Genomic DNA, 27490 nt, shown 5'->3' with positions numbered 1-27490 from the left:
CGCGTATTTCCAGTGTTCTTTATGTAGTTTCGAATTGCGAGACCTCAATCTGTGATGTGGAGTAGTGTTTGTTTAGATACATTTGTATACAGCGGTATACCAGCCAAACATTATTATTAATGGCATGTGTACACTGTCAATGTCTTAAAAACCTCATGTAGTGTAAATTTCAAAATTAAGGAAAGTTGATCTTGCCATATTATAATTGCAGTTTAAGGAGGTATACTAAATCGTCATAATGGCTGTCAGTGACTTCCCTTTAAAACACGAATGAAAATATAAAGGTCAGCAATATTCGTACATTTCTTTAAATTTGGTTGTGTCGGCTGCTGATCTGTGGATCGCGGGTTAGAGTCTAGCAGGGATTTGAATAAAAAAAATTTCAGAATACGTTTTACTAAAACTGCATTTTTGACTAAATAAAGTACATGTAAATTTTCAATTTCAGAATATTACTGTACATATCATCCAGTCCGCAGATGTGTTATTCCTCAATACTATTTGCAATTGATTTCACATGTCTAATTGTCGAACAAGTCTGAGTACGTATCGCGGTCTAACTTCACCAACTGAATCTTTCCGTCACGTCCCGCGATCAGAAGCCGTGACGAGGTCACGTGATAAGACATCCACTCCACGTCCGGCATTCTCGACTCGCCAATCTTCCCAATTAACTTTCCCAGGGTGTTCAGCTGGTATATCTCGCCATTGCTCAAGAGAACCAAAAATTTATTGTCGACTTCCACAATCCAGATCACCGGATGTTTGAATTTCCTCTCCCACATTAATTCCTTCTTCCAGGAGATGCACAGAAGTTTTCCTTGGTTCAAGTCTGGAAACAGGAATTTATTGCCGAGTTTGTTTTCTAAGAAGCACGGAACAACGCTATGTCCCCTGATATGGACAGAAATATCCACGGCCCTGCTTCTCTGAAACCGCTTTTCGTACAAAATTACTTTGTAATTGTTAAGCATACAGACTTTCGTTCCATTCAAACTGACTAGGCGCGCTTCGGATACTAACCGTTTCCTTTCCTTCTCCGTGATGAATGTACCGCAATCGGTGTCAACCACTTGAAACGTTAAGAGAGTTTTGCCTGACAACACATACAAGCTGTCATCCGGGCGGACGACAACGCTAGTGGGTTTAAGGTCGTCTCCTAGAAGACATACACTCTGCATGTCGTTTGTCTTGCTGAACAAGATTAAACAATTATTAGCTTTGTCCATCGCTAGAATTCTCCCATCGGACATAAATGCTGCACCACAAAGCTCACATCTCTGTTTCTCATAGTTTGTTTTGCATTGAAACTCCGCCAGAAAAGAGGTCCTCCATAGTACTTCGAACTCTGAACCTTCCACTTGATAAACTGAAGAACCAGTAGGGATAGTCACATCAAAAAATCCGGATCCGTCGGTCCGTTGAACAACATCACTAGTAGAAATGGTCAACTCTGGTGGAGCTATCTTCGGCTTGTCGCCTGCTTTGGGTTTCTCTTCGAACAATTCTACAAGCAATTCTACGTACTTGTGGTCCTTAGTGGAGCGGAACAGACGGTGGACATCCCTGCAAGTCGTGCAGAGAAATTGTCTGCAGTCCGTGCATATCACTTTGGCAGGTACCTTTTGTCTCTTTTCTTCACATCTTTCACACAATTCTGGCATTCTAAAACGGATTTCCTTCTTTCGAAGTTAAACCTTTCTTGAATCTATAGACAAATTGCGTCTTAACTCTGATGGGTAACCGTGGGTTTTACCATTCCCAAAGCTTTCCAATGCGTTGACAAGTGTATCTGGGCCAAAATGTCGTGTTCAATGCAAACCAAACAATTCAGAGTAAACGGAACTGATAGTGACAAAGCTAGTGAAGTTTAAACCCTCTGTCTGTATTCAAGGTATGTGTCAGAAGTGCTGGCCCGAGTTGACAAAGAGTTGTTGATATGTGACCGTATTGATTTCCAAAGAAGCATTTGTTTATTGCTCTTAGATAATGGACGTGCAATGTACACTGAATTATAAAAACAGAGGAGTGCACTAGAGGGAATAAACTACCGGCAGATTGCGATTTTTAGAAAATTAATTTTATTTGCTTAGATACTGCAGCACAATTTAAAAAATAAATTTCATTTTTTTGAAAATACATGAGGTTGTGAACTGCGACACTTCTACCCGGTATACGTCAAGCGAAGCCTTAGCCGGCGTGAAGCGGTGTCAGTTCACCCCTCGTATATACATGTATTCAAAAAAGAAATATATATATAATATAAAATGATATTTTGAAATCGAAAACTCGATAATATAACTTCTTTGCTCAGAGAAAAAAAAATCTAGTTTTAGTAGAAAGTATTGATTCAAACCTCTGCGGGATTTGAACTCGCGATCTAGAATTAACCTACTGTAATAACTGCCTATAGGACAAGAAGCATGCTACTAATATTCTTCCATTCCTTATTTCAAACAGAAGCCAGTCATTAAGGCAAAATATGTTATTCATGAAAAAGTGAAGTTAATGATCAGTAATCAATGTCGTAATTCCTATAAAGAATACAAAGGAGACAGTAGACACGGAGCCCTGGAAACAACACGAGAGAAGCGGGTGCTCAGAGTCTCTCAATTATACGAGAGAAGCGGGTGCTCAGAGTATCCGTCTCTCAATTGTATGGTGGACAAGGCAGAATCTGCATATCTGACTCGGATTTCGTTGGAAACTAGCTGTGCCGTAATTTAAACTCTCCGAATACCACTGTGCTGGATGCGACATGCTGAGTACTTCCGCCTACTATGTACCGCCACTCTTTACTAACCAGAAGCCATGGTGTTTGATTTCAAAGCTATAATTATTTCTCTCCCACTTGGAACCACGCACAATCGATAGAGAATAGTTACAGAAGCCATATTTGTCACCGAAAGCTTTGGTTTTCAGCGACAAAAACATTGCTACCCCCGAGGGTTCTGTATGTGCGTCTATCACAGCGAATGTATCAGGTTCTGCCTATCTTACTCTATAACGTTTCAGACTTCTCGCTGAGATACACCAATCTACTGCTATGCAATCATTTGATACCATTATGTGACGTCTCAACAAACACGGCATTATGTACTCCTGACGTCTCAACAAACACGGCATTATGTACTCCTGACGTCTCAACAAACACGGCATTATGTACTCCTGACGTCTCAACAAACACGGCATTATGTACTCCTGACGTCTCAACAAACACGGCATTATGTACTCCTGACGTCTCAACAAACACGGCATTATGTACTCCTGACGTCTCAACAAACACGGCATTATCTACTCCTGACGTCTCAACAAACACGGCATTATGTACTCCTGACGTCTCAACAAACACGGCATTATGTACTCCTGACGTCTCAACAAACACGGCATTATGTACTCCTGACGTCTCAACAAACACGGCATTATGTACTCCTGACGTCTCAACAAACACGGCATTGCCACTAACATTTGGCTCCACATATCCCTAGTTGTTAAAATGTGCATGTCTCCAGGGCATCTATAAAACACGTGTCCAAACTTCAGTTTACTAAAATATTTACATCAAGACTCGGTTAAAATTCTTTATTAGTAACATTTAAGTGCCATTTTATCAATTCGACAAATTTTAGTGCAATATCCAGACAAAACATGTACTGGGGTGAGGAAGAAAAGGTAGATCCTGAGACCCGGGCAGATGTTGGTTTTTTTTTACCCCCCCCCCCCCTCCCTCGTTCATGTTTTGAGAACTCTTCAATTCAGAGACTGATTATTTAAAATTCCCTTTCTTGCATAACTGTTTATTAGCAAACATTGTCTTGTGTAAGTACAATCAATAAAAGATGAATAACATCACACAGTGTACAATCTATGTGTGACAACACACAGTGTACAATCTATGTGTGACAACACACAATGTACAATTTATGTGTGACGTGATACAGTGTACAATCTATGTGTGACACCACAATGTACAATCTATGTGTGACATCACAATGTACAATCTATGTGTGACATCACAGTGTACAATGTATGTGTGACATCACACAGTGTACAATGTATGTGTGACATCACACAGTGTACAATCTATGTGTGACATCACAATGTACAATCTATGTGTGACATCACAGTGTACAATCTATGTGTGACATCACACATTGTACAATCTATGTGTGACATCACATAGTGTACAATCTATGTGTGACATCACACAATGTACAATCTATGTGTGTCATCACACAGTGTACAATCTATGTGTGACAACACACAATGTACAATCTATGTGTGACATCACAGTGTACAATCTATGTGTGACATCACACATTGTACAATCTATGTGTGACATCACACAGTGTACAATCTATGTGTGACATCACACAGTGTACAATCTATGTGTGACATCACACAATGTACAATCTATGTGTGTCATCACACAGTGTACAATCTATGTGTGACAACACACAATGTACAATTTATGTGTGACGTGATACAGTGTACAATCTATGTGTGACACCACACAGTGTACAATCTATGTGTGACATCACACAGTGTACAATCTATGTGTGACATCACACAGTGTACAATCTATGTGTGACATCACACAGTGTACAATCTATGTGTGACATCACAGTGTACAATCTATGTGTGACATCACACATTGTACAATCTATGTGTGACATCACAATGTACAATCTATGTGTGACATCACAGTGTACAATCTATGTGTGACATCACACATTGTACAATTTATGTGTGACACCACACAGTGTACAATCTATGTGTGACATCACACAGTGTACAATCTATGTGTGTCATCACACAGTGTACAATCTATGTGTGACATCACACAGTGTACAATCTATGTGTGACATCACACAGTGTACAATCTATGTGTGACATCACACAGTGTACAATCTATGTGTGACATCACAATGTACAATCTATGTGTGACATCACAGTGTACAATCTATGTGTGACATCACACATTGTACAATCTATGTGTGACATCACAATGTACAATCTATGTGTGACATCACATAGTGTACAATCTATGTGTGACATCACACAATGTACAATCTATGTGTGTCATCACACAGTGTACAATCTATGTGTGACAACACACAATGTACAATCTATGTGTGACATCACAGTGTACAATCTATGTGTGACATCACACATTGTACAATCTATGTGTGACATCACACAGTGTACAATCTATGTGTGACATCACACAGTGTACAATCTATGTGTGACATCACACAATGTACAATCTATGTGTGTCATCACACAGTGTACAATCTATGTGTGACAACACACAATGTACAATTTATGTGTGACGTGATACAGTGTACAATCTATGTGTGACACCACACAGTGTACAATCTATGTGTGACATCACACAGTGTACAATCTATGTGTGACATCACACAGTGTACAATCTATGTGTGACATCACAGTGTACAATCTATGTGTGACATCACACATTGTACAATCTATGTGTGACATCACAATGTACAATCTATGTGTGACATCACAGTGTACAATCTATGTGTGACATCACACATTGTACAATTTATGTGTGACACCACACAGTGTACAATCTATGTGTGACATCACACAGTGTACAATCTATGTGTGTCATCACACAGTGTACAATCTATGTGTGACATCACACAGTGTACAATCTATGTGTGACATCACACAGTGTACAATCTATGTGTGACATCACACAGTGTACAATCTATGTGTGACATCACAATGTACAATCTATGTGTGACATCACAGTGTACAATCTATGTGTGACATCACACATTGTACAATCTATGTGTGACATCACAATGTACAATCTATGTGTGACATCACAGTGTACAATCTATGTGTGACATCACACATTGTACAATTTATGTGTGACACCACACAGTGAACAATCTATGTGTGACATCACACAGTGTACAATCTATGTGTGACATCACACAGTATACAATCTATGTGTGACATCACACAGTGTACAATCTATGTGTGACATCACAATGTACAATCTATGTGTGACATCACACAGAGTACAATCTATGTGCGACACCACACAGTGTACAATCTATGTGTGACATCACACAGTGTACAATCTATGTGTGACATCACACAGTATACAATTTATGTGTGACATCACAGTGTACAATCTATGTGTGACATCACACAGTGTACAATGTATGTGGTACCATCTACAGCTATTAGACGTTATTAGCTTGTCTAGGAAGATCAGATTTCCGGCTTTTAACCGATTTCATTAACTTGCCAAGGATGAAGAGAAATTATTAGCTTGTATAGAGCTGGGAGATTGTATTAGCTTGAACAGTGTTATCACATTTTTTTCAGTTTACCAAAAGGTACCAGACTCTCTGGTTGTATAGAATTAACAGCCTTCCAGCTTCTTCTGTTTTCAGACGAGTTTTGTAGAGTTACGGAATCAAACTTCATCAACATGTCTAGGGTCACCAGGATTCATCAACATGTACAGGGTCACCAGGATTCATCAACATGTACAGGGTCACCAGGATTCATCAACATGTACAGGGTCACCAGGATTCATCAACATGTACAGGGTCACCAGGATTCATCAACATGTACAGGGTCACCAGGATTCATCAACATGTACAGGGTCACCAGGATTCATCAACATGTACAGGGTCACCAGGATTCATCAACATGTACAGGGTCACCAGGATTCATCAACATGTACAGGGTCACCAGGATTTATCAGCCTGTTGAGCTTCATCATACTTTATCAGCTTATCGTGGGGCTACCGGACTTTATCAGTTTCTCTACAGTCACCAGACTTTATGAGGCTATCAATAGTTACAACATTTTATCAGTTTTTCTAGGGTTACCAAGACTTTTTCTAGAGTTTTCAAATGGTATCAAATTGGCTAGCATAATCAGACTTTATAAGCTAACTTGTCTAGTGCTTTTAGACTTCTAGTCTTTATGAGCTTGTCCATTGTTATTAGATGTCCGGTCTTTATGAGCTTGTCAAGTGTTATTAGACTTCCAGTCTTTATGAGCTTGTCTAGTGTTATTAGACTTCCAGTCTTTATGAGCTTGTATAGTGTTAATAGATTTCCGGTCTTTATGAGCTTGTCTAGTGTTATTAGACTTCCATACTTCATCAGTTTGTCTAGTGTTATCAGACTTCCAGTCTTTATGAGCTTGTCTATTGTTATTAGATGTCCGGTCTTTATGAGCTTGTCAAGTGTTATTAGACTTCCAGTCTTTATGAGCTTGTCTAGTGTTATTAGACTTCCAGTCTTTATGAGCTTGTATAGTGTTAATAGATTTCCGGTCTTTATGAGCTTGTCTAGTGTTATTAGACTTCCAGACTTTATGAGCTTGTCTAGTGTTATCAGACCTCCAGTCTTTATGATCTTGTCTAGTGTTATTAGACTTCCAGTCTTTATGAGCTTGTCTATTGTTATTAGGCTTCCGGTCTTTATGAGCTTGTCTAGTGTTATTAGACTTCCAATCTTTATAAGTGTTATTAGATTTCCGGTCTTTATGAGCTTGTCACGTGTTATTAGACTTTTAGTCTTTATGAGCTTGTCTAGTGTTATTAGATTTCCGGTCTTTATGAGCTTGTCTAGTGTTATTAGACTTCCAGTCTTTATGAGCTTGTATAGTGTTATTAGATTTCCGGTCTTTATGAGCTTGTCACGTGTTATTAGACTTTTAGTCTTTATGAGCTTGTCTAGTGTTATTAGATTTCCGGTCTTTATGAGCTTGTCAAGTGTTATTAGACTTCCAATCTTTATGAGCTTGTCTAGTGTTATTAGATTTCCGGTCTTTATGAGCTTGTCTAGTGTTATTAGACTTCCAATATTTATGAGCTTGTCTAGTGTTATTAGATTTCCGGTCTTTATGAGCTTGTCTAGTGTTATTAGACTTCCAGTCTTTATGAGCTTGTATAGTGTTATTAGATTTCCGGTCTTTATGAGCTTGTCACGTGTTATTAGACTTCTAGTCTTTATGAGCTTGTCTAGTGTTATTAGATTTCCGGTCTTTATGAGCTTGTCAAGTGTTATTAGACTTCCAATCTTTATGAGCTTGTCTAGTGTTATTAGACTTCCATACTTTATGAGCTTGTCTAGTGTTATCAGACTTCCAGACTTTATGAAATTGTCTAGTGTTATTAGACTTCCAGACTTCATGAGCTTGTCTAGGGTTACCAGACTTTTTCACCTCGAGTTATTTCCCCCTAGAGAACTCTCGTATATGATAAGACGCGAAACAATTTGTTAACCTGTGGGAGTGGGACAAATTTTTAGTCTTGCATAAGTGAATCTGCTCAGTAAGTTTCTCATACGCAGTTTCATCACCCAAATTCGACTGATACATAAACTAAGTAAATGATATAAGTATTCAGGGAGTAATTAAATACATGGAATTCTTGTTATATCAAGTTATTTCGTTGCTTGTGTGTATCATATCCAGTATATTACTTGTAAATATGACATTGTGTTTATTTTACCACTTTAGTAAAATATTTCTTTTGATAGTACTTTGTAGTTTCTACATTTACATACATAAGCCGTCTTCCCCTAATCTCGGTTGAGATTCGGCTCGGCTGAATATTTGGACTGACGCCATCACCGAATCTCGGGGCAGTCCTTCATAATTCATGTCTGGAAATTTACTTTCAGCTTCGACTGGTTCTAGTAATTAATGTGCACTTATTTGACACTGCTGTTCGCTTCAAATAAGTGATTTGACTATCAAACTAACTTTTCTATCACTACTAATTTTGTATTGCTTACCGTCTAGGTATAAAAATCCCAAAATGAAAATAGGCACTAAATTTTTCCTTCAAATGAAGACTTCCATGGCACAATATTTTATCTCCTGGAATTGAAGAGTTCCTATAGTCTGCTCTATCTAGTTACTGATACATTGTACCTCTACATACCTTCTTGCATTTCGCTAATTCAAAAAATAAACTATAGGAACTCTTCAATTTTGGGAGATAAAATATTGCGCCATAGAAGTCTTCATTTGAACGGAAAAATAAGTGATGGTTTATTTTATGAAATTTACATAGTTAGATTGTAAGTAATACAGCATTAAAGTGATACAGATTTGGTTTGATAGTCAACTAACTGATTTGAAGCGAACAGCTAGCAGTTTCACCTAAGTGCATATTAATTGCTAGAACCGGTCGAAGCTGAAAGTAAATTTCCAGACATGAATTATGAAGGACTGCTCCGAGATTCGGTGAAGGCGTCAGTCCAAATATTCAGCCGAGCCGAATCTCAACCGAGATTAGTAATCCCCACGAACTGTAGGTGCACTCTGTCCCACTTCGGCATTAAAAGTGCCACTAAATGCACCTCCTACACAGAAGAGCTCTTATCTCGAAAGTGGCATATTCGAGCTTGTCTAGAGTGACTAGACTTCGAGCTTGTCTAGGGTTACCAGGCCTTTGACTAGTCTACAGTTGTTATTCTGTTAGCCTGTTACCCGAGAACATCGGAAGGCCTCGAGTACCAGGCTATTATTCTGTATTAAGTTTACCCCCCATTTTTTAAGGAGTTACCCGACTTTATCAACTTGTCTAGAGTTACCCAAATTTATGAGCTTGTCTAGCGTTAACAAACGTACAATGAAGGAAGTTTTGTTGATAAGTTATAACTTACAGTCTCAGTAATTATACAAAGAACAAACACACACAGTGGTTTGAATTCAATGTGAATAGTGAAATAATGAGAACACTGAACACAGAACAATTTGCTGGACATAAACTTAATTGTAAACTGTACGCATAATGTACATGAATTTGAAAAATACTTTTAACATAATTTAATTACCTGCAAAAATAAAATAAGAATTCCTTCATGTGTGTTATTGAAATAATTATGTGACAACATATAAACCATGTCAACAGATATTCAGAGCATAATGTAAGCAGTTTACGAGAAATTGTAAATATTTTAAACTTCATTTCATTAGAGCACTGTTTGGAATAGAAGCAGCAAAACAAGACCCATAACTGTTTGGAAACGAAGCCGCGTAACAATATTCACAGCAAAACAATAACGAGGTCAACAGAAAATATTCAGATATTGTGAGACGAACTTTTAATCTTCTTGAATTGGAGCACTGTTTGGAAACGAAATTTTTAATTTGGAGGCAGGCTGTTGCTTAGTTTTAGGTGGTCCTCCAATTTTGCGCATTGGTGTTCCATCTCGACTGAACAGGGGGAAATAACTGGGTGAATTTGTTGATCTCTGGTACGCTGCAATCGGTTCTCCCGCCAGTTTGTTGACTGGGGTGGTGTTTGACGGTTTCACCAGAGGCTGCTCCTCCGAGGGAATATCAAACTGAACTTTCAGAGGGCTTCGAGATGTGACAATTTTTGCTTTCCGCTCTGCATAGTTACTGTTGCTAAGAACGTTTAGGCTTTTCTGCACAGATTCGCTGATGGGACGGTTTCTAGGGGTTCTGGCGAAGTTTTCGTAATTAGACATGTCTATGATTTCCTTATCACCCAATACCTTCTTAAACCACTCCTTATCCACGCCAGCTCCCGGAAATGTCGCCGTCTCCACGGTGCCGGTTTTTCGGTCTCTTTTTGTTCTCTCGCCCATTATTCGTGCGTCTGATAAAAAGTTCCCAGTAATGATGTCGAGTAGTGACCTCGGAATTGGCTCCGTTTTGTGTTGACTAGAATGTCCGAAATTCACATTTCCGATACCTTTTCTGGAATTTTGAGAGTCATTGCTTGAAATTGAAGACGGTGAAGCACTTCTACTATCAACAATTTGTGGAGATTTGTGTAGATCGTTCGTAGAAAACGAAACAACCTTGGACTTACTAAGAGGCTGTTTTAATACCGGTAATTTTGGTATCCGAGATTCACACTTCCCTCTGTCCTCGATTCTATTTTGTCCATTTACATCTTCTGCATCAATATCGTTAATGTCGTCAGTGGGGGTACATATCCGTTGTATCACACTATTTTCTAAGTTCTTCTGGCTCTTTGGTTTCCCCGTATGAATTATTTCATCGCTTTTGTTCACTGTTCCTAAGGGTCGCACTTTGCCATTTTTCGCCTGCGAATCGATGCCGATCGGAGAAATCTTTGGAAGGAAAGATTCGCTCTTGTCATTCTTCGAAGTCAAATCGTGATCCGATTGGCTTCGTCTCTTCTTATTCCTACCTATTCGGAACGGAATGTTGGGCAAACTTTTGACTAACGACCTTAAAACACCTCTGTTCTTTTTGTGATAAGTCCAAACCTCCTGCCGCTTATTTTGGCCTGAATCTCGAGGGTTGTCGATCAAGCATGTTCGGATCCTTGCCCAGCTTCGCTCCGGTGGTTCTCTCTCAGTGGCATACCCGCCGACCTGGAACCGCACAATCGGAGGCAATCTACTAGTGTTAACACCTTCCATTGTCAACCGAGCACTCTGTAGCGTGGCGCAAACACCGCATGGTTTGTGCTGAAGATGTCTATCAATAACGTTTAAACGGAAGCGCTGAACCGGGATAGTCAGGACTGAAACAAACAAAAATAAAAGAATTCGTTACTCATTGACATGTGTTTTAACATTTAATACTAAACACGCAATCAATACCAAAGCTTCCAAACCAAAGACAATGGCAACTAGCGTTCTGTTACAATATTAAAGATAAGGCCCTGATACCTTACTGGTTCGAAAGAGGATATTACAATATGGTAATGGCGCAATTAATGGACTTTTACAGCGTAACAATGCTGCTTACAGTATGGCATAAAATGATAATTGTCGTAGCTAGACTGATATCCAATTTAAAATGTCGATCATATCTTTTGTATGGAACTTTTATGTGGGATTTGACTAGCGAAGTTGGCAGTCAAATAGGAAAACCTAGCAAAAGTTATCAGCTGTGATGGAAGCTACCAAAATAAGACCATTCAAATTTCCGCATTTCGTTTCCTTACAAAAAGAAAAAATCTTTAAAAATTACATTTAAATATAGACCAGTTTTTCGTTACATCAATTGAAATAAAATCAGTATAATTGAATTGCAATTTCTCTACATCTGCCGCGATAGTCCGATTTCAAAGTCTTAAATCTATACTTAAATCTCGGGGATTGCAATCGATAGGCCCTATAGGAGTGTATCTATACCGGCAAGCCGCTGCAGAGCGAGGGATAATAGTTAAAGTTGTGATTAAATGTGCGATCGATTAGAGCAGATCTTAGCAAGGCAGCGCTGCGGCCACTAAACAATTGCTGGTTTCGGACACTGCACTCGACCAATCCTTGCAACCCGCATTATACCTACCCCTAATCGCGGCGACCTATGTCTTTCTGAGGATGTTGAGACACATTCCCTGTTTTCGTTGGGTTTTTTTTGTAATGATAATATGTCTTAATAGAAAGAACTTGGTTAGTTCGGGCACTTGTTTTCCCCAAGACCGTCTTTAAGGTGGCTCGCTACACGGAAAGTTTATTATTTGATGGCTCGCTAAAGCATCTCATATAAAATATGATTTCACAATCGAAAGAATGATACAATTATTTTGTTTGCAAATAAGAGATTTTTAAAAAGTCCAAATTTCACTGTGAATTATGCATGATGTAAATATCTAATAAAACTTGCTTAGAAGATTCGGGTGGATGTTCTAATTTTTTAAATAAAAAATATAAAAATCAAAAACTCAATTTGTTGATATTTTGTTTTTAACCCAAATATGTCAGTTTAAAAAAAAACCCGACACATTAAACAAACAATGTAGTTGAAAAAAAAAAAAGCAATGAAATGAACAAGAAATATTGTAAACTTTTCACATGAACATGTGGATATTATTATTATTCTTTATTGCTGGAGACATACGTCTTATGGCATACATGTTTACAAAAATAATAAAACAAGTTAACAATTGTATTGTATGGCATGGCATGACATTATATGGTATGTTACACAATACTGATGTAAGAGAGAATGCTATATAAGTAAATCATTACGTAAATTAAAGACACAGTAAAGGTATTTCCCCAAATTACACAACGCAGCCCATTTATTTAATAGTGCTTGGCTACACATATCTATATACATGTATTGCATTTAGCTCATTTCTGAACAACAGAGCTTCAGGAACATCATTTAGATACTTGTAATTGATTACGAGGATCATTTCATCATTAGTTGATGAATAACTTGCATGCTGATTGCTCACTGGATAATCTTTATAATTCATTAATAACCTTAAAGTGGTGTTAAAGAACGAAATTTCATACGTATATATAAAATCGTTATTAGATTAAACTTACCGTAAATGTTAGCACATCCGTCATATTCTTAGTAGTTCTCAAAGTCATTTTGTTCAAGGAAAATTGATAGCCTGGTCGAAACTGTAAAACTAAAAAGAGAAATTCTATTTTTAACAGCATTAAGCTTGTTAATATTAATCTCCTAATCCCGAACGGTGGCCTTACAATGCCACATACTCTCAAACTGCAAGTATATAACATCTCACGAGAAGTCCAACTTATTTTATGATATATTTAAGTGTATTGTGATCAATTCCGTGGAATTGTGTTGTTTGTTGACGAGTAACGATATTGTGTAGGCTATCCACGAAAAACTCCGGCTTCCACGACAATTAAAAAAAACTTCAAAAGATGCCGCCGTAAATCGAGAAATTGTTAACATAAACGGCGTTGAAGCGTATTTGTCAATACCAGGTCATTCGTTCGTTTTCATTCTTTTGTCAGTTGTTCTAATAGAAGTCCAAAGATAAATAGCATATTCTCTTCTTTTGAGTGGAGAACTTTATTTGTTTGGAAAAAAGAGGAAAATCCATTTATGGCAACAGCACCGAGTACTTAAGCAGCTGACAGGGTGACCGAGTGATTCTGCATATAGACTTGTAAACAGCTGACAGAGTGACCGAGTGATTCTGCATATAGACTTGTAAGGGGGGGGGAATCATTTTCCTTTTAACAAACTAGGACTGTCAGTATTTGTGTTTTAAAATCCTCTTAAGTGCTAATCATTGTAACGATTTTTCGCAAATTTCTTTTGATACATTTATGGAACGTTAAGAAACTTTTAAATTTGAATCATTCATCGTTGTGAATGCCCCCAGCGCCATCAAACGGTCATTAAGTAGCAGCGCTAAAACTTTTAAATAACAATATTTTCTTACGACTTTATACGTACTTCCAGTAAAGTACCATTAAAATGCTTTTTACGGACTTCAAGTTCAAGTTTCTTTATTCACTCAAACCAATAATAAGTGGTACATGAGGTCAAGTACATGTGATACATTCCAATGGGAAAAGGGATACAGGGAAGAGAGACACAAACATAATCATGTTCATATAAGGAGAGAAAAAAAAGGAAGCGAGAGAGAGAGAATTTTTTTTAAAGATTATATGTATGAGTTATGGAGGACAGACTAAAAATCGTATATTTTTGTTATAAACAAACACAGGTTTCTCAATTTTCTAACACTTGTAGTTGACGTTACATGTATTTCAGAAAATTTAACCACATTTGGATTTGTACAATATCAAATCTATATCAGACGCATCACTAAGTTAACGTCAGTATCCATATTGTCTGTTAATGTCTACAGGGGAAAATATTCTATACAGCGAGGTGCTGTATAGAATAAAACAATTACATTGTAATTCCATTCTAAAAGAAATGCTAACTTTACCTACCTTGTCGAACCCTTGTCCATGCATACAAACACTCAGGAGAATCAGGTGAAATATATATACAGTAAAAGTACAACCCTGTTATATAGAGATATACACGTGTATAATTACACCCCAGTCCTTTAATTAATTGAATTCTCCCAAATATTTATTATTTATTTAGCTTGGCGGAGTCCTGACTTAATTTGGACTTTCCAGACAGGAAGACAAAAGTCACGAGAGCCGTAAAACTATTTGGGGGTCGATAATCATAGTTTCCTTGAAACCATGCAAATATTAATTATGTAGGCCCTCCGCGTAAATTCTATACATGTAGTAGTATATTGCGAGACCAAACTTTCAGTACAAATAAAATGTTGAAATAGATGGTTAGTGTCTAACGAATGAAGAAAGAAATTCTAAAATCAGACAGCAAGAAAGATAGAAAGAAAGAAAGAGGTCTTGACTGTTGTTTTAAATACCTGCTTTTATAAATATCCAGTTTATATTTTAAACACAGCACTGGCCTTAATTTCCGTTGGCCTTAATTTCATGCTTGTAAAGAGGTGACCGATAGAGAAAAGAAAGCGATAAAACCCTAGCCTGGATTGCTAATCCAGTACTCAGTTTATCATTTTTAACACATTCATTCTCATTTCAAATGCAAACAAACCCTGATTATCGGCTGTTATTCCTCATTCCGTTAATCGATGAAATACTAAGTATATTGAAATAAAATATCGATTTACAGGCAAACGAATTGCACCCTTTTGCCATATAACGGTTTAGAATGGGAGTCGCAAGTGGTGAACTTTGATATGCAAGGACAGATCAAATCCGAGACAGGTGCTTGCGTTGTCCAACTTCAATCAAGACCTGCCACTGTGGATACCCAAGAGATTAATGTATTTATAGGGCATGCAGAAGAAAATTGAAGAATCGTGTTCCGACGTCCGTACACGGAGTTGGGGGAGATAAGTGTTTGTTTTACCTCTCCCATTGAAGTACATATCGATACACGCCACCCCTCCAATTACGATAATTACACGAATGTGATACTCTGATAAATGTATATTAAAACTGTTTAGACGGCGTGGAAATGGTGATTTAAAGATTATTTAAACAAATACTTCGTATAATCGACAAATAAGTATATTGAGAATACATCAGCAATGAATTACATTTACGATAAGGTCATGGTGATCAAATATTGACTCTCCAACTGAGAGTTTTCATTAAAGCGACGAAAAAGAAAGTAGCAAATCCGGTACAAAGGGAACCAGCCCCCCCCCCCCCCCCCCCCCCCCCGAATTTAACTTGAAAATCTGGAAATCCTGGAAATCATAAAACTGATATGAGCAACATCAATTTGATTAATTTCACTGATTTAAAAAAAGATAGACAAGTTTTATTGTTATGTCAAAGTGCAGAGGAAACGCAAGAAGTTCAGTCAGAATTCACGGGGTCAGCATACTATTGAATTTTGTTTATTGAATAACTATTTAATTTCAGTCAGAATGAATTTTTTTTATTGAATAACTATTTAATTTCTGCTATTATGAGTATCTGTAAATATGCATGGACAAAAACACTTGAGAATAAATGTCAATAGTATCGCGTTGTGTTCTTTTTAGAGAAGAGTGCTTTTTGGTCTTTTTGGAGAAGAGTGCCTTTGTTATAAACATTTTTTTCAACAAGATCTAGTTTGGAGTAAAATGTAAATTCACAGCTATTCCGAGTGTTGCAATTTAAATTCATTTATTTACTTTGGCAATGTACGGATGGTTTTATTGACCGATAAAGCGTAAGTATTATTGTAAATTTTCTTTGTCACGAACACTAGATGTAAATAATGTATTTCTTTACGCGAGAGAGAGAGAGAGAGAGAGAGAGAGAGAAATACAGTACATGTACTTACAACATGAATCCGTTTACTTTGGTTCCAAAGATATATACCATTCCTGATTTATAGTGCTCATGTTAACACCTTAATATTGCCAACATATTCCTGTCCAAATGTTGTGTCTCAAACCCAAACAAACAAGACTGAAAGAACTTGACGTGACCCGATTAAAATTTGAGAAAGATAATAATTGTATGGACAATTTTATACGGATTTAATATAAATTGCTTGATGCCATCTCGGTTTTATATCTGATTTACACGCCAAAGGGCCTCTGTCGAAGAGGGTATTTGTTCTTTATATAAACCAAACACTTTAAATTTATCAGCGATCATTGCACTAAGGCTATGAGCCAGTTCCGTACTTTTTTTTTTTATGAATGAATTACTTTCTTAGCGAGGATTGGAGAGAGACTACGCGTTCAGAAATTAAGGAGGGAGATATATCATATTGGCGTACTCATTATAACTTAAAACGGACTCTGTCTATATACTCAACGGATTGTTGCCCATTTAACATGTACATTTATTGCGATCGTTTATTATCAACGTTTTATAAATGTGACATAGGCAAATCAAACGACCAAACATCATCGTGTGGGGTATGGACTTTTGTCAAACAACGGACCGCCATCGACGCTGTTCACACCTTTGAATGATCATATGTAGCTAATACGGGGAAGGAACCCCAGAGAAGTCCGAAAACAACGAAAAAGACAAAAACCATTACTCACCTGACCATGTACCATGTTTGTGATGGTCATTTCTGAACGACGACATTTCAGTGTAATTTGCAAAATAAATGCAATACTTCATATGGGATAACGAATTCCGTATGGCGTGTAAAACGTTGCAATATTATACAAATCTTGATTTATGTGCGAAAATCTTGATCTATATTCGATACTCTTGTTATTGATATGCAAAAATTTTGATTAATATTCGATAATCTTGATATTCATATGCGAATATTTTGATTTTACGCACAAGTACTCTGAATTGATATTGAAAGTATGCTGGAGTTCCACATTGACAATATCTTCGTAATCTTTGGTGTTCAGGTCTTCCAACAGTCTGTTGGAATTCCCATAGACGCGAATTGTACTCCTTTGTTAGCTGACCTGTTTTTATATTCCTATGAAGCATAATTTATTCGAAAGCTTTTACATGTGAAGAATAAATATCTAACTGTAGCCTTCAACTCGACATTTAGATATATCGACGACGTTTTATCTATTAACAATAATCAATTTCATTCATATGTGGTTTCGATATATCCCAGTGAACTCGAAGTAAAAGACGCCACAGAGTCTGCCACGTCTTCTTCATACTAAAATATTTAATTGAACATAGATGCTAACGGCAAACTAACAAATCAACTGTATGACAAACGGGATGATTCCAGCTTCTCCATCCCTAACTCCCTATATCTATGTAGCAATATTCCATTATCACATGCATATGGTGTTCATGTCTCTAACTGATTCGATACATAAGAGCTTGTTCTCCATATGATCAATTGTTAAACCGAGACAGGCTACTGTCAAACAAGTTGATGGTGCAAGGGTTTCAATAGTCGCGTTTAAAGTCAGCATGCATTTAGCAACATCTATGGTCGTTATAACAATCCAGTTTGCCAATACAACCTATCATTGTGTCACATGCCGTCTGACTTGTTTCATACCAATTGTTAGGTAGTTCTTGACACACTGATTTTGACTACGAATTAATCCATTTACTTGATCAAGATTTTGGGCTTACGGCAGGTGTGACCAGTCGACAGGGGATGTTTACTCCTCCTAGACAACCGATCCCACCTTGGTATATCCAGGGGTCCGTATTTGCCCTACTCTTAATTTTGTATTATAGGAGTTATGAGATTGATCACTTTCGATATCTTCACCTTTTTCATGCCATAAATCTTGATTTATAATTTTATATTCAATAAATTTTGATTTATATTTGATAATCGTGTTATTCAAGTTCGATAATCTTGATATTTATATTCAATAATATTGTTATTTATTCGATAAATCTTGACTTTGTATTCGAAAATCTTGTAATTTATATTCGATAAAAATTGTGATTAAAATTCAATTAATATATTGATTTGCACATACTAGATGTGATAAAACTGAGTTCTTTGAAAAGGCAATTTTCATTTGGTGTAAAAAGTGAAAGTAGGAATTGGTGTCATTGTATTCGGTCTTGCATCAACATGACACAAGGATTCAGCCATACTGGTTGTAAATGCCACGCATAATTTCAAGATTATTTATGTTCTACCTTACAAAGCTGTATTCTTTTTAAGCAAAACGAACCAGAGAAGAAGCGACAGTCCAGTGCATCCTCTCCTGATCGAGCTGAAGGGTTAACCAGAGAGAAAGAGAGAGAGAGAGAGAGAGAGAGAGAGAGAGAGAGAGAGAGAGAGAGAGAGAGAGAGTTCCACCCTTAGATGCTTCGACTCAAAATAATAGTCTAACTCTAAATTATGAAATTCACTGCACCAATACTGCTTCTACATCTATTTACGATAGCCCAGAAGGCTCATTCGAGATTTGAAATTCAAAATACGAGATTCGAAATTCAAAATCCAAATTAACCAATCAAAATATAGGTCACAATAGATTAAAGGTTAGAGGGTACATGCATATACATGTAAACTTAAAATACGACAGAAAGCTTATTCTTCTAATATGTTTACCAAACAAACGAAACATTTCTTCTAAAACTATAAATGTTTTGATGTATGCTTAGCATGCAGATAGGCCCGTAGAAAGCGGGAAAGGAGGCAGACAGAAAACTTGTTCCAGCTCCGACTATTCTCTTTATAGAGAAGTCGAGAGGCATGATGAAGGCTATGCCTCTCGACTTCTCTAAAGAGAGTACAGCTCCCACATATTAATTCTGCACTGTATGTGATAACCAGGTCAAATAATGATGAATACACATCGTGACGTATATGAAACAGATGATACCCCTCCAACAATTGATTCTAGTTTGCAATTTTTCAGTTATCTATATACATGTATAAACAATGGAGGAAATTCGAACCATGAATATATATATATATATATATATATATATATATATATATATATTCATTTCAGATCTATAAATGCTGTATCATTTTACATTTTTTAGGCTCCAGGAAGCTTAACTACGTGCGTGATAACGGCAGAATACTAATCTTCCACGTTTTAAAAATCATCTTATGCACTGATTCATATCACAGGTACTTGGGTTCAGGACACCCCCCCCCCTCTCCGAATAAGCTACATGAGTTGATTTAATTATTTTTTTGTTGAAAATATTTCTAATACATGCCAACAACGTCGTGCATACCCCTAAAGTCCAAAATAATTCAAAATAAGCCCTTTTAGAAAAATACCCTCACTGGTTATTATAACAGAACGGCATTTTTCTAAAAAGGGCTTATTTTGAATATGAATCAGTGCATAAGATGATTTTTAAATCATGAATTATTTTGGACTTTAGGGGTATGCACGACGTTGTTGGCATGTATTAGAAATATTTTCAACAAAAAAATAATTAAATCAACTCATGTAGCTTATTCGGAGAGGGGGGGGGGGGGTGTCCTGAACCCAAGCACCTGTGATTCATATTATATCAGCCTACGTACATGTTCCGCAGGAACTGGTAGGCCTAATTTTGTCTTTGATATAATAATAGTAGGGGTCTATACTATATCACCTCCTAATATTTATTAGGGGGTGATATAGTATAGAACCCTACCATTACGATTACGGACAAAATTACCGGTTTCTGAGATTATACATACTTGAACATAAAACATACCAGGGTCGTAGCCAGGGTACTTTTGATGTTGACATCCGAGTAGGCAGGGGGTTGGGGCCTCCCAATTGGTCCAGGGCAAAGCCCTGGTGGGGGACCCAGGGGGCAAATTCCCCAGAAGCTGGTAAATTTTAGACGATTTCAATGTGTATATTCGACCCTCCTGAATGCATTTTTCGTACACTTTATAATTTGTTACGCAGCCATATTCGAGGTCTGTTCTGTTTTTGTACGAAATGCGGAGAAACACTTAATTGTAAAATCTCAAAAATGAGAAAGATCTGTCCAATATCGTTGTATGACGAACCCACTACAAACAATTTTAGAACAAATATAATTGTCATAAATATTGCCCTTCACTGCCTTTTGATATTTCTAATCTCTCTCTCTCTGCAAAAAAGATGTGGACTTTTTGTGCGTACAAACGTACGCCTGGCTACGCGCCTGCATACATGTACAAATATGAATCAATGGGACAAGCTATTTTTTTTAAAACGTGGATAAATTAGTGTTCTGTGGTAATGACTAATGACGCACGTAGTTAAAAACATTAAATATATATATATATATATAAAGAGACAACATAGTTCAACATAGATGGGGAAGAAATAATTATTCATGGTTCGAATTTCCTCTATTATTTACACCTAGTCGCCTATAAAAAATAAACGGTTGAGGAAGATATTTGTACAGGCATCTGAAGTATGAACACTACTACCAACACAACACCCCCCCCCCCCTTCTGATTTTTTTTTCTGCGCCGATAAATTCTCCGAAATGTGTGGATTCCTTGTCAATCCCATCGATTTACATATAATCGTTTCACGCTTTTTGTAAGCTTTAGAGATTGGCCTTCTACCGGTATAATAGAATACAATTTGTTATACCGGTAGAAGGCTAGGCCAATCTCTAAAGTTTACAAAAAGCGTGAAACGATTATATAAATCGAAATTTATATTTAGCTTAACTACGTGCTTATCATTGTTATATAAATTTATATTATATCAATTGGGATCTGATAGATAAAGAACCCTCGTCACACATTTCAGTTCAGTCCCCCCCCCCCCCCCCCAATAAACTATATGGTATTTTGAGTTCTTTTGGCCTTTTGGGGTAGGCTAGACATTGTGACATCCAACAGAGAAATTTTGAACAAAAATAATGAAATCAACTCAAGTAGGCTATTCGGGTGATGGTGGTGGTTGGGGGTGGGGGAGTGGGTGGGGTGGGGGTGTGTGGGTGAACCCATGCGCCTGTACATGTGTCAAACATGTACAGTTATCTTCATGTAAAATAAATCATAAGAATATGATCATTCAAGCAGAAAAAAATGGTATGCAGGTAAACCTATAGATTAATCTAAAATCAGAATCTATTGCTACGGATTAATTTTAATTCATATGACCTTCGATTCCATTTCAATTAAAGTGTAAATAGTTATTTGTTATAGTTATTTGAGGTGTATTCGACCTGGTTCCACCCCCCCCCCCCCCCGCGCTTTCTATGAAACTGACTTTCTACAGGCCTGTTTGTATGGAGCGCCAAATTATATAAACTCAAATAATTGAAGATATCTTCTATTATTTGAAGATATCATCAATTCAATTATTGCTCTCTTTAATTGAAGAGATCATCAAATTATTTATACCGAGCTCTAAATCAATTATTGCGAGCAATATTTCTACGAATTTAATGCTCTCATCAATTGAATTAAAGAGCAATAATTGAATTAATGCGCGCATTAAATCAATTATTGCTCTCATCAAATGAATTAATGCGCGCTTCAATTTAATTATTGCTCTCATCAATTGAGTTAATGCACGCATCAATTGAATTAATGAGAGCAATAATTGATTTAATGCGCGCATTAATTCAATTATTGCTCTTTAATTCAATTGATGAGAGCATTAAATTCGTAGAAATATTGCTCGCAATAATTGATTTAGAGCTCGGTATAAATAATTTGATGATCTCTTTAATTCAATTGAAGATATCTTTAATTATTTACAATGCTTTTGTATAAGGAATTAATGCGCGCATCAATTCTTTTAAAGAGAGCAACAATTCAATTAAAGAGATCATTAATTCAATTGTGGATATGTTGAATTGACGATATCTTTAATCATTTAGTTTCTCTCTCTAAAAGAATTATTGCTCTCTTCAAATGAATTAAAGATATCATTAATTCAATTGAAGAGAGCAATAATTGAATGCGCGCATTAAATCCATTATTGCTCTCATCAAATGAATTAATGAGCGCATCAATTCAATTATTGCTCTCATCAATTGATTTAATGCGCGCATTATATCAATTATTGCTCTCTTCAATTGAATTGTAGCGCGCATCAATTCAATTGTTGATATCATTAATTCATTTGAAGAGATCATTAATTCAATTAAAGCGTGCATCAATTCAGCAGAAGAATTAATGCTATCATCAATTCATTTAATGGGCGCAATAATTCAGAATTGAAGATATCTTCAATTATTTGAGTTTATGTTAATTTGGCGCTCCATATGTTTGCATATAATGACATGATATATAATGTCAAAATATTGCCCATAATATGAATCAATGGGATAAGATTATTTTTAAAACGTAGATTATTTTTCTGTCGTAATGACACATGTAGTTAAGCTTCCTGGACCCTAAAAAATGTAAACATAGATCATTCATGGTTCGAATTTCCTCGATATAATAGATAAGTACTTGACCCAAACACCCACAGCTACGGGCCTGCTAAGCTTACATCATAACATTTATAGTTTTAAAAGAAATATTTCGTTGTTTGGTAAACATATTAGACGAATAAGCTTTCTGTCATATTTTAAGTTTATATACATATACTCTCTACCCTTTAATCTATTGTGACCTACATTTGGATTGGTTAATTTGGATTTTGAATTTCGAAATTCGAATCTCGTATTTTGAATTTCGAATCTCGAATGAGCCTTCTGGGCTTTCGTATCTATTGTAATCAAATTCAAATGCAATTCTTGTAATATGCTCATTGTCAAAGGACACAACTCTATTCCAATATCGGATAACATTTATCCAACGTCTATATTGACTTGGTATCCATCCAGTGTTTCCATAAACAGCCAATGTAGGTGCAAAACGATGTACCCCAATAAAATACCGAATAGTCCTGTTTTGAATATTATCTATAGATTGGGATTTTTTAAAACCCTAGACACTAGATGCATAGTCTAAAACAGGAGTAAATTAGTTTGTCATAAGGGCTAATTCTGAAATCTTAATTACTTTGAATTGGGGATATTATTTTCCTAAGAACACCCCCCCCCCCCTTGCTGTAGCAAAGTTCTACTTTTGTCTGAGTTTAGTGGGAATGATGTTGTGTCTCCTATTTCCGTGAGATAAATAAGATGGTGGTGAAATCTCTCTAATGCTGGTTTTAAGGTTCTAAAACATGGACTATTCTGGTTGATATGTTTAAATTGTTCCATTGGTTGTCTAGAACAAAAGATTTCCGGAACCTTTAGGAAGCGTGTAATCCTGATGGTTGCGGGTAATCCTGAGTTGCGTGTAATCCTGATGGTTGCGTGTAATCCTGAGTTGCGTGTAATCCTGATGGTTGCGTGTAATCCTGAGTTGCGTGTCATCCTGATGGTTGCGTGTAATCCTGATGGTTGCGTGTAAAACTGAGTTGCGTGTAATCCTGACGGTTGCGTGTAATCCTGATGGTTGCGTGTGATCCTGATGGTTGCGTGCGTTGTAATTGATTCTCTGTTCCCAGTTAAAGGGAAAACCAGGAACTAAATCGTGATGTACTTCACACATGGTGTTTAGTTCTGCATCCCTTTGCCTTTCTGAAAGAAGCTTCCAAACTGTTTGTAGATACAGTCAGTCACATGATGATACTGTATACAATTAGGTAATTAATCTTGCTGCATGAAGTTGGTTTTCTAATTTAGTGGACATCAACCCTAAACAATAGTGTATTCAAGTAGTGGTCTAATGAAAGTAATGTACATTTAGATACATGAAGTGTATTTCTACAAGTGCTGAAGATTGACTGTTTAGAGGACCTAATCTTTGGTAAGTCTGTTTTAATTATGATATGAATACATGTATATTCAGACCAGTAAAATTCTGACTATATCAAAAATATCCCAAGATAATAGAACCTGTACTTTGTGCAGTTGTGAACTGGGCGACGGGTTTATTCATTAATTATTCAAATGTAAAGGTAATGCAAATGTTGATTCCCAGTTAAAATTGGCAAATCCCAAATACTTGCAAACACTTTGACATGTTGTTTAAGGAGGTTAGTTCCTCTGCGTTTGAATACAACTGCGAAGGATGCTATAGCTATGTAGGCACTGGTTCAATGCTTACCTCATTGGTCCAAATATATCGTACAATTTGACTTAAACCTATCCAGTTGGATGTTTTTTTTTATTTCAATGCAAATTTTGAAAGGTCTTGAAAAGGATTACAAGTAACGTTGCGCACCCCCACCCCTTTCGCAGTACGTTTTTCTCTCCGTCCCCCCCATTTTTTTTTTTTTTTTTTTTTTACCAATTTAGACATAAGGAAGAGTTATCGATTATATACTCCTGAGTTAATGTATAAGTCTTTGTCGATATACTTGCTTTTTAGCGTCTTATTAATTAAAACAGTTCTTCCTTTGATGGAACTTTGTTTTGTGTTTTCGTCATTTTGAACGACGGGTTATGCAGGTCAACAATGTGAAATGTATGGAAACGTATTGTTAACACAATTCAGCAACGGTTATCGGTCAAAAATGTAAATATAAGTAATAAGAAATAAGGTATCATTTTAAAATATCTATTGGGATATAAGTAGGTTGGTCGAGTGGTCAAATTCCATAAAGCCCTTCGGGCTTTATGGGAAAATTGATCACGTACCAACCCGTATTTATATCCCGATAGATATTTTAAAATGATACCTTATTTCTTAATTAATGATTTCCTTTCAATGTAGAGTTCAAAAAGTATACTTTCCAAAATATTGACAATACAACAAAACTCAGGTGCGAGCATCTTTAATAATACTAAAAAAAGTAAAGAAAAGAAAATACTTACTAGTAGTATGCAAAGCAGTAAAGTACAGTTACAGCGAACACGCTTATAATGAATTCACACTTACATCGAACACGCTTACAATGAATTCCCACTTACATCGAACACGCTTATAATGAAATCCCACTTAAGTGAACACGCTTATAATGAATTCACACTTACAGCGAACACGCTTAATATAATGAATTCACACTTACAGCGAACACGCTTAATATAATGAATTCACACTTATAGCGAACACGCTTATAATGAATTCCCACTTACAGCGAACACGCTTATAATGAATTCCCACTTACATCGAACACGCTTATAATGAATTCACACTTACAGCGAACACGCTTATAATGAATTCACACTTACATCGAACACGCTTATAATGAATTCCCACTTACATCGAACACGCTTATAATGAATTCACATTTACAGCGAACACACTTATAATGAATTCACATTTACAGCGAACACGCTTTATAATGAATTCCCACTTACATCGAACACGCTTATAATGAATTCCCACTTACATCGAACACGCTTATAATGAATTCACACTTACATCGAACACGCTTATAATGAATTCACATTTACAGCGAACACGCTTATAATGAATTCCCACTTACATCGAACACGCTTATAATGAATTCACACTTACAGCGAACACGCTTATAATGAATTCACACTTACATCGAACACGCTTATAATGAATTCCCACTTACAGCGAACACGCTTATAATGAATCCCACTTACAGCACAGTGGATTTTATTGGATATAACGAATTACGTTTATAATAAATGGAAATTGCTCATCTCCAGCACGTCGCTATGTGTGTGTTTTACTGTATACGTAAATTCATGGAGTAATAATGGGGTAATAATTACGAGAAATGTGTCGAGATTACGATCTAATATTCCACGTATGACTAGGAAATGATCTGTAATCAGGAAGCTATTTCCTTGTTCGATATTAATCAAACAGTTCTAGGAATCTCATAAGCTCTGTACAACGCTATGAGCTTAAACACCAAACAGATGATCCATGAAAATATAACGTGTTTTTAAAACGAACAATAAATAAATAAGAATGTTACTATGTATTACAATTGTTAGAAAGAGAATATTTTAAGTGAATTAAGCATACTTTATTGACAAAATTTCAAATGGATTAGACCAACAAAAAAAAAAAAAAAAAAAAAAAAAAAAAAAAATGGATAGCCCTCTTCCAGTACAAAAATTAATAAGATTGTCATGCATTCGTAGTCTACAACGAATAAGAAATACAATTAAAAAATATGATTTGCGTTTACAAAGTATACAGCTATTACCGTTACATACTGTGTTTATTTTAGGTATCCACTGAAGGTTTTCATCAGAGTTGAATACAAAAAGGTGTAAACCCTAGGGAGACATTTTGATGTCATCTGGATGCCAGAATATCCTGACCTCTCCAGGAACGTCCATAAACCCGATGAATAGATCAAATGACACGAAAGTTCACAAAGATGATGAATAGATCAAATGACACGAAAGTTCACAAAGATGATGAATAGATCAAATGAAACGAAAGTTCACAAAGAGGATGGGGCAATGAATGACCCCAATTAAAATTAATGAACATGAAATTTGAAAAAAATAAATAAATGCTAATAAAAAATGTTTACCAGACATGATCAACAAATGAAAATTGAATTAAAGACCTGGAATTCTGTACAATTCATTTTCTTTATATACTGGTAGAGGATTTTGATATATACATATTTCAGATAGTTATAGCGTCAACCGCAGAATGTGCTGGTTACACCTTTATACCACACTATCACACTGTTATTCAAATTATGTTACTGAAACTGAAATCGAATACACGATATAGACAAGATACTGCCAACATATTCCAGTGAAGATAACGAACAGCGATATGAAAAGTGAAGATAACGAACAGCGATATGAAAAGTGAAGATAACGAACAGCGATACGAAAAGTGAAGATAACGAACAGCGATACGAAAAGTGAAGATAACGAACAGCGATACGAAAAG

General features: G+C 36.4%; 2 protein-coding genes across 2 annotated transcripts; both read right to left on the bottom strand.

The window, feature by feature from the left end:
* Positions 1-6930: 6930 nt before the first annotated feature.
* Positions 6931-8196, bottom strand: LOC130047410 (uncharacterized). The gene has a single exon (XM_056142355.1). It carries the CDS (start codon positions 8194-8196, stop codon positions 6931-6933), a length of 1266 nt encoding a protein of 421 aa, XP_055998330.1.
* Positions 8197-9768: 1572 nt separating this feature from the next.
* LOC125665436 (uncharacterized) lies at positions 9769-15352 on the bottom strand. Its single transcript, XM_048898077.2, has 3 exons — positions 15159-15352; positions 13303-13391; positions 9769-11540 (listed from the first exon to the last, which is right to left on the bottom strand). The coding sequence occupies exon 3, from the start codon at positions 11434-11436 to the stop codon at positions 10120-10122; it is 1317 nt and encodes a 438-aa protein (XP_048754034.2). The 5' UTR covers positions 11437-11540; positions 13303-13391; positions 15159-15352; the 3' UTR covers positions 9769-10119.
* Between the last annotated feature and the right edge of the window lie 12138 nt (positions 15353-27490).

Source organism: Ostrea edulis, chromosome 1 (assembly GCF_947568905.1).
Source record: "Ostrea edulis chromosome 1, xbOstEdul1.1, whole genome shotgun sequence".
Taxonomy (NCBI): Eukaryota; Metazoa; Mollusca; class Bivalvia; order Ostreida; family Ostreidae; genus Ostrea; species Ostrea edulis.
This window is presented reverse-complemented; position numbering and strand designations above follow the sequence as displayed.

Coding starts and splice junctions, on each gene's coding strand:
- LOC130047410 (XM_056142355.1), bottom strand. CDS start 8,196: ATGAAGTCTGGAAGTCTAATAACACTAGACAATTTCATAAAGTCTGGA.
- LOC125665436 (XM_048898077.2), bottom strand. CDS start 11,436: ATGGAAGGTGTTAACACTAGTAGATTGCCTCCGATTGTGCGGTTCCAG.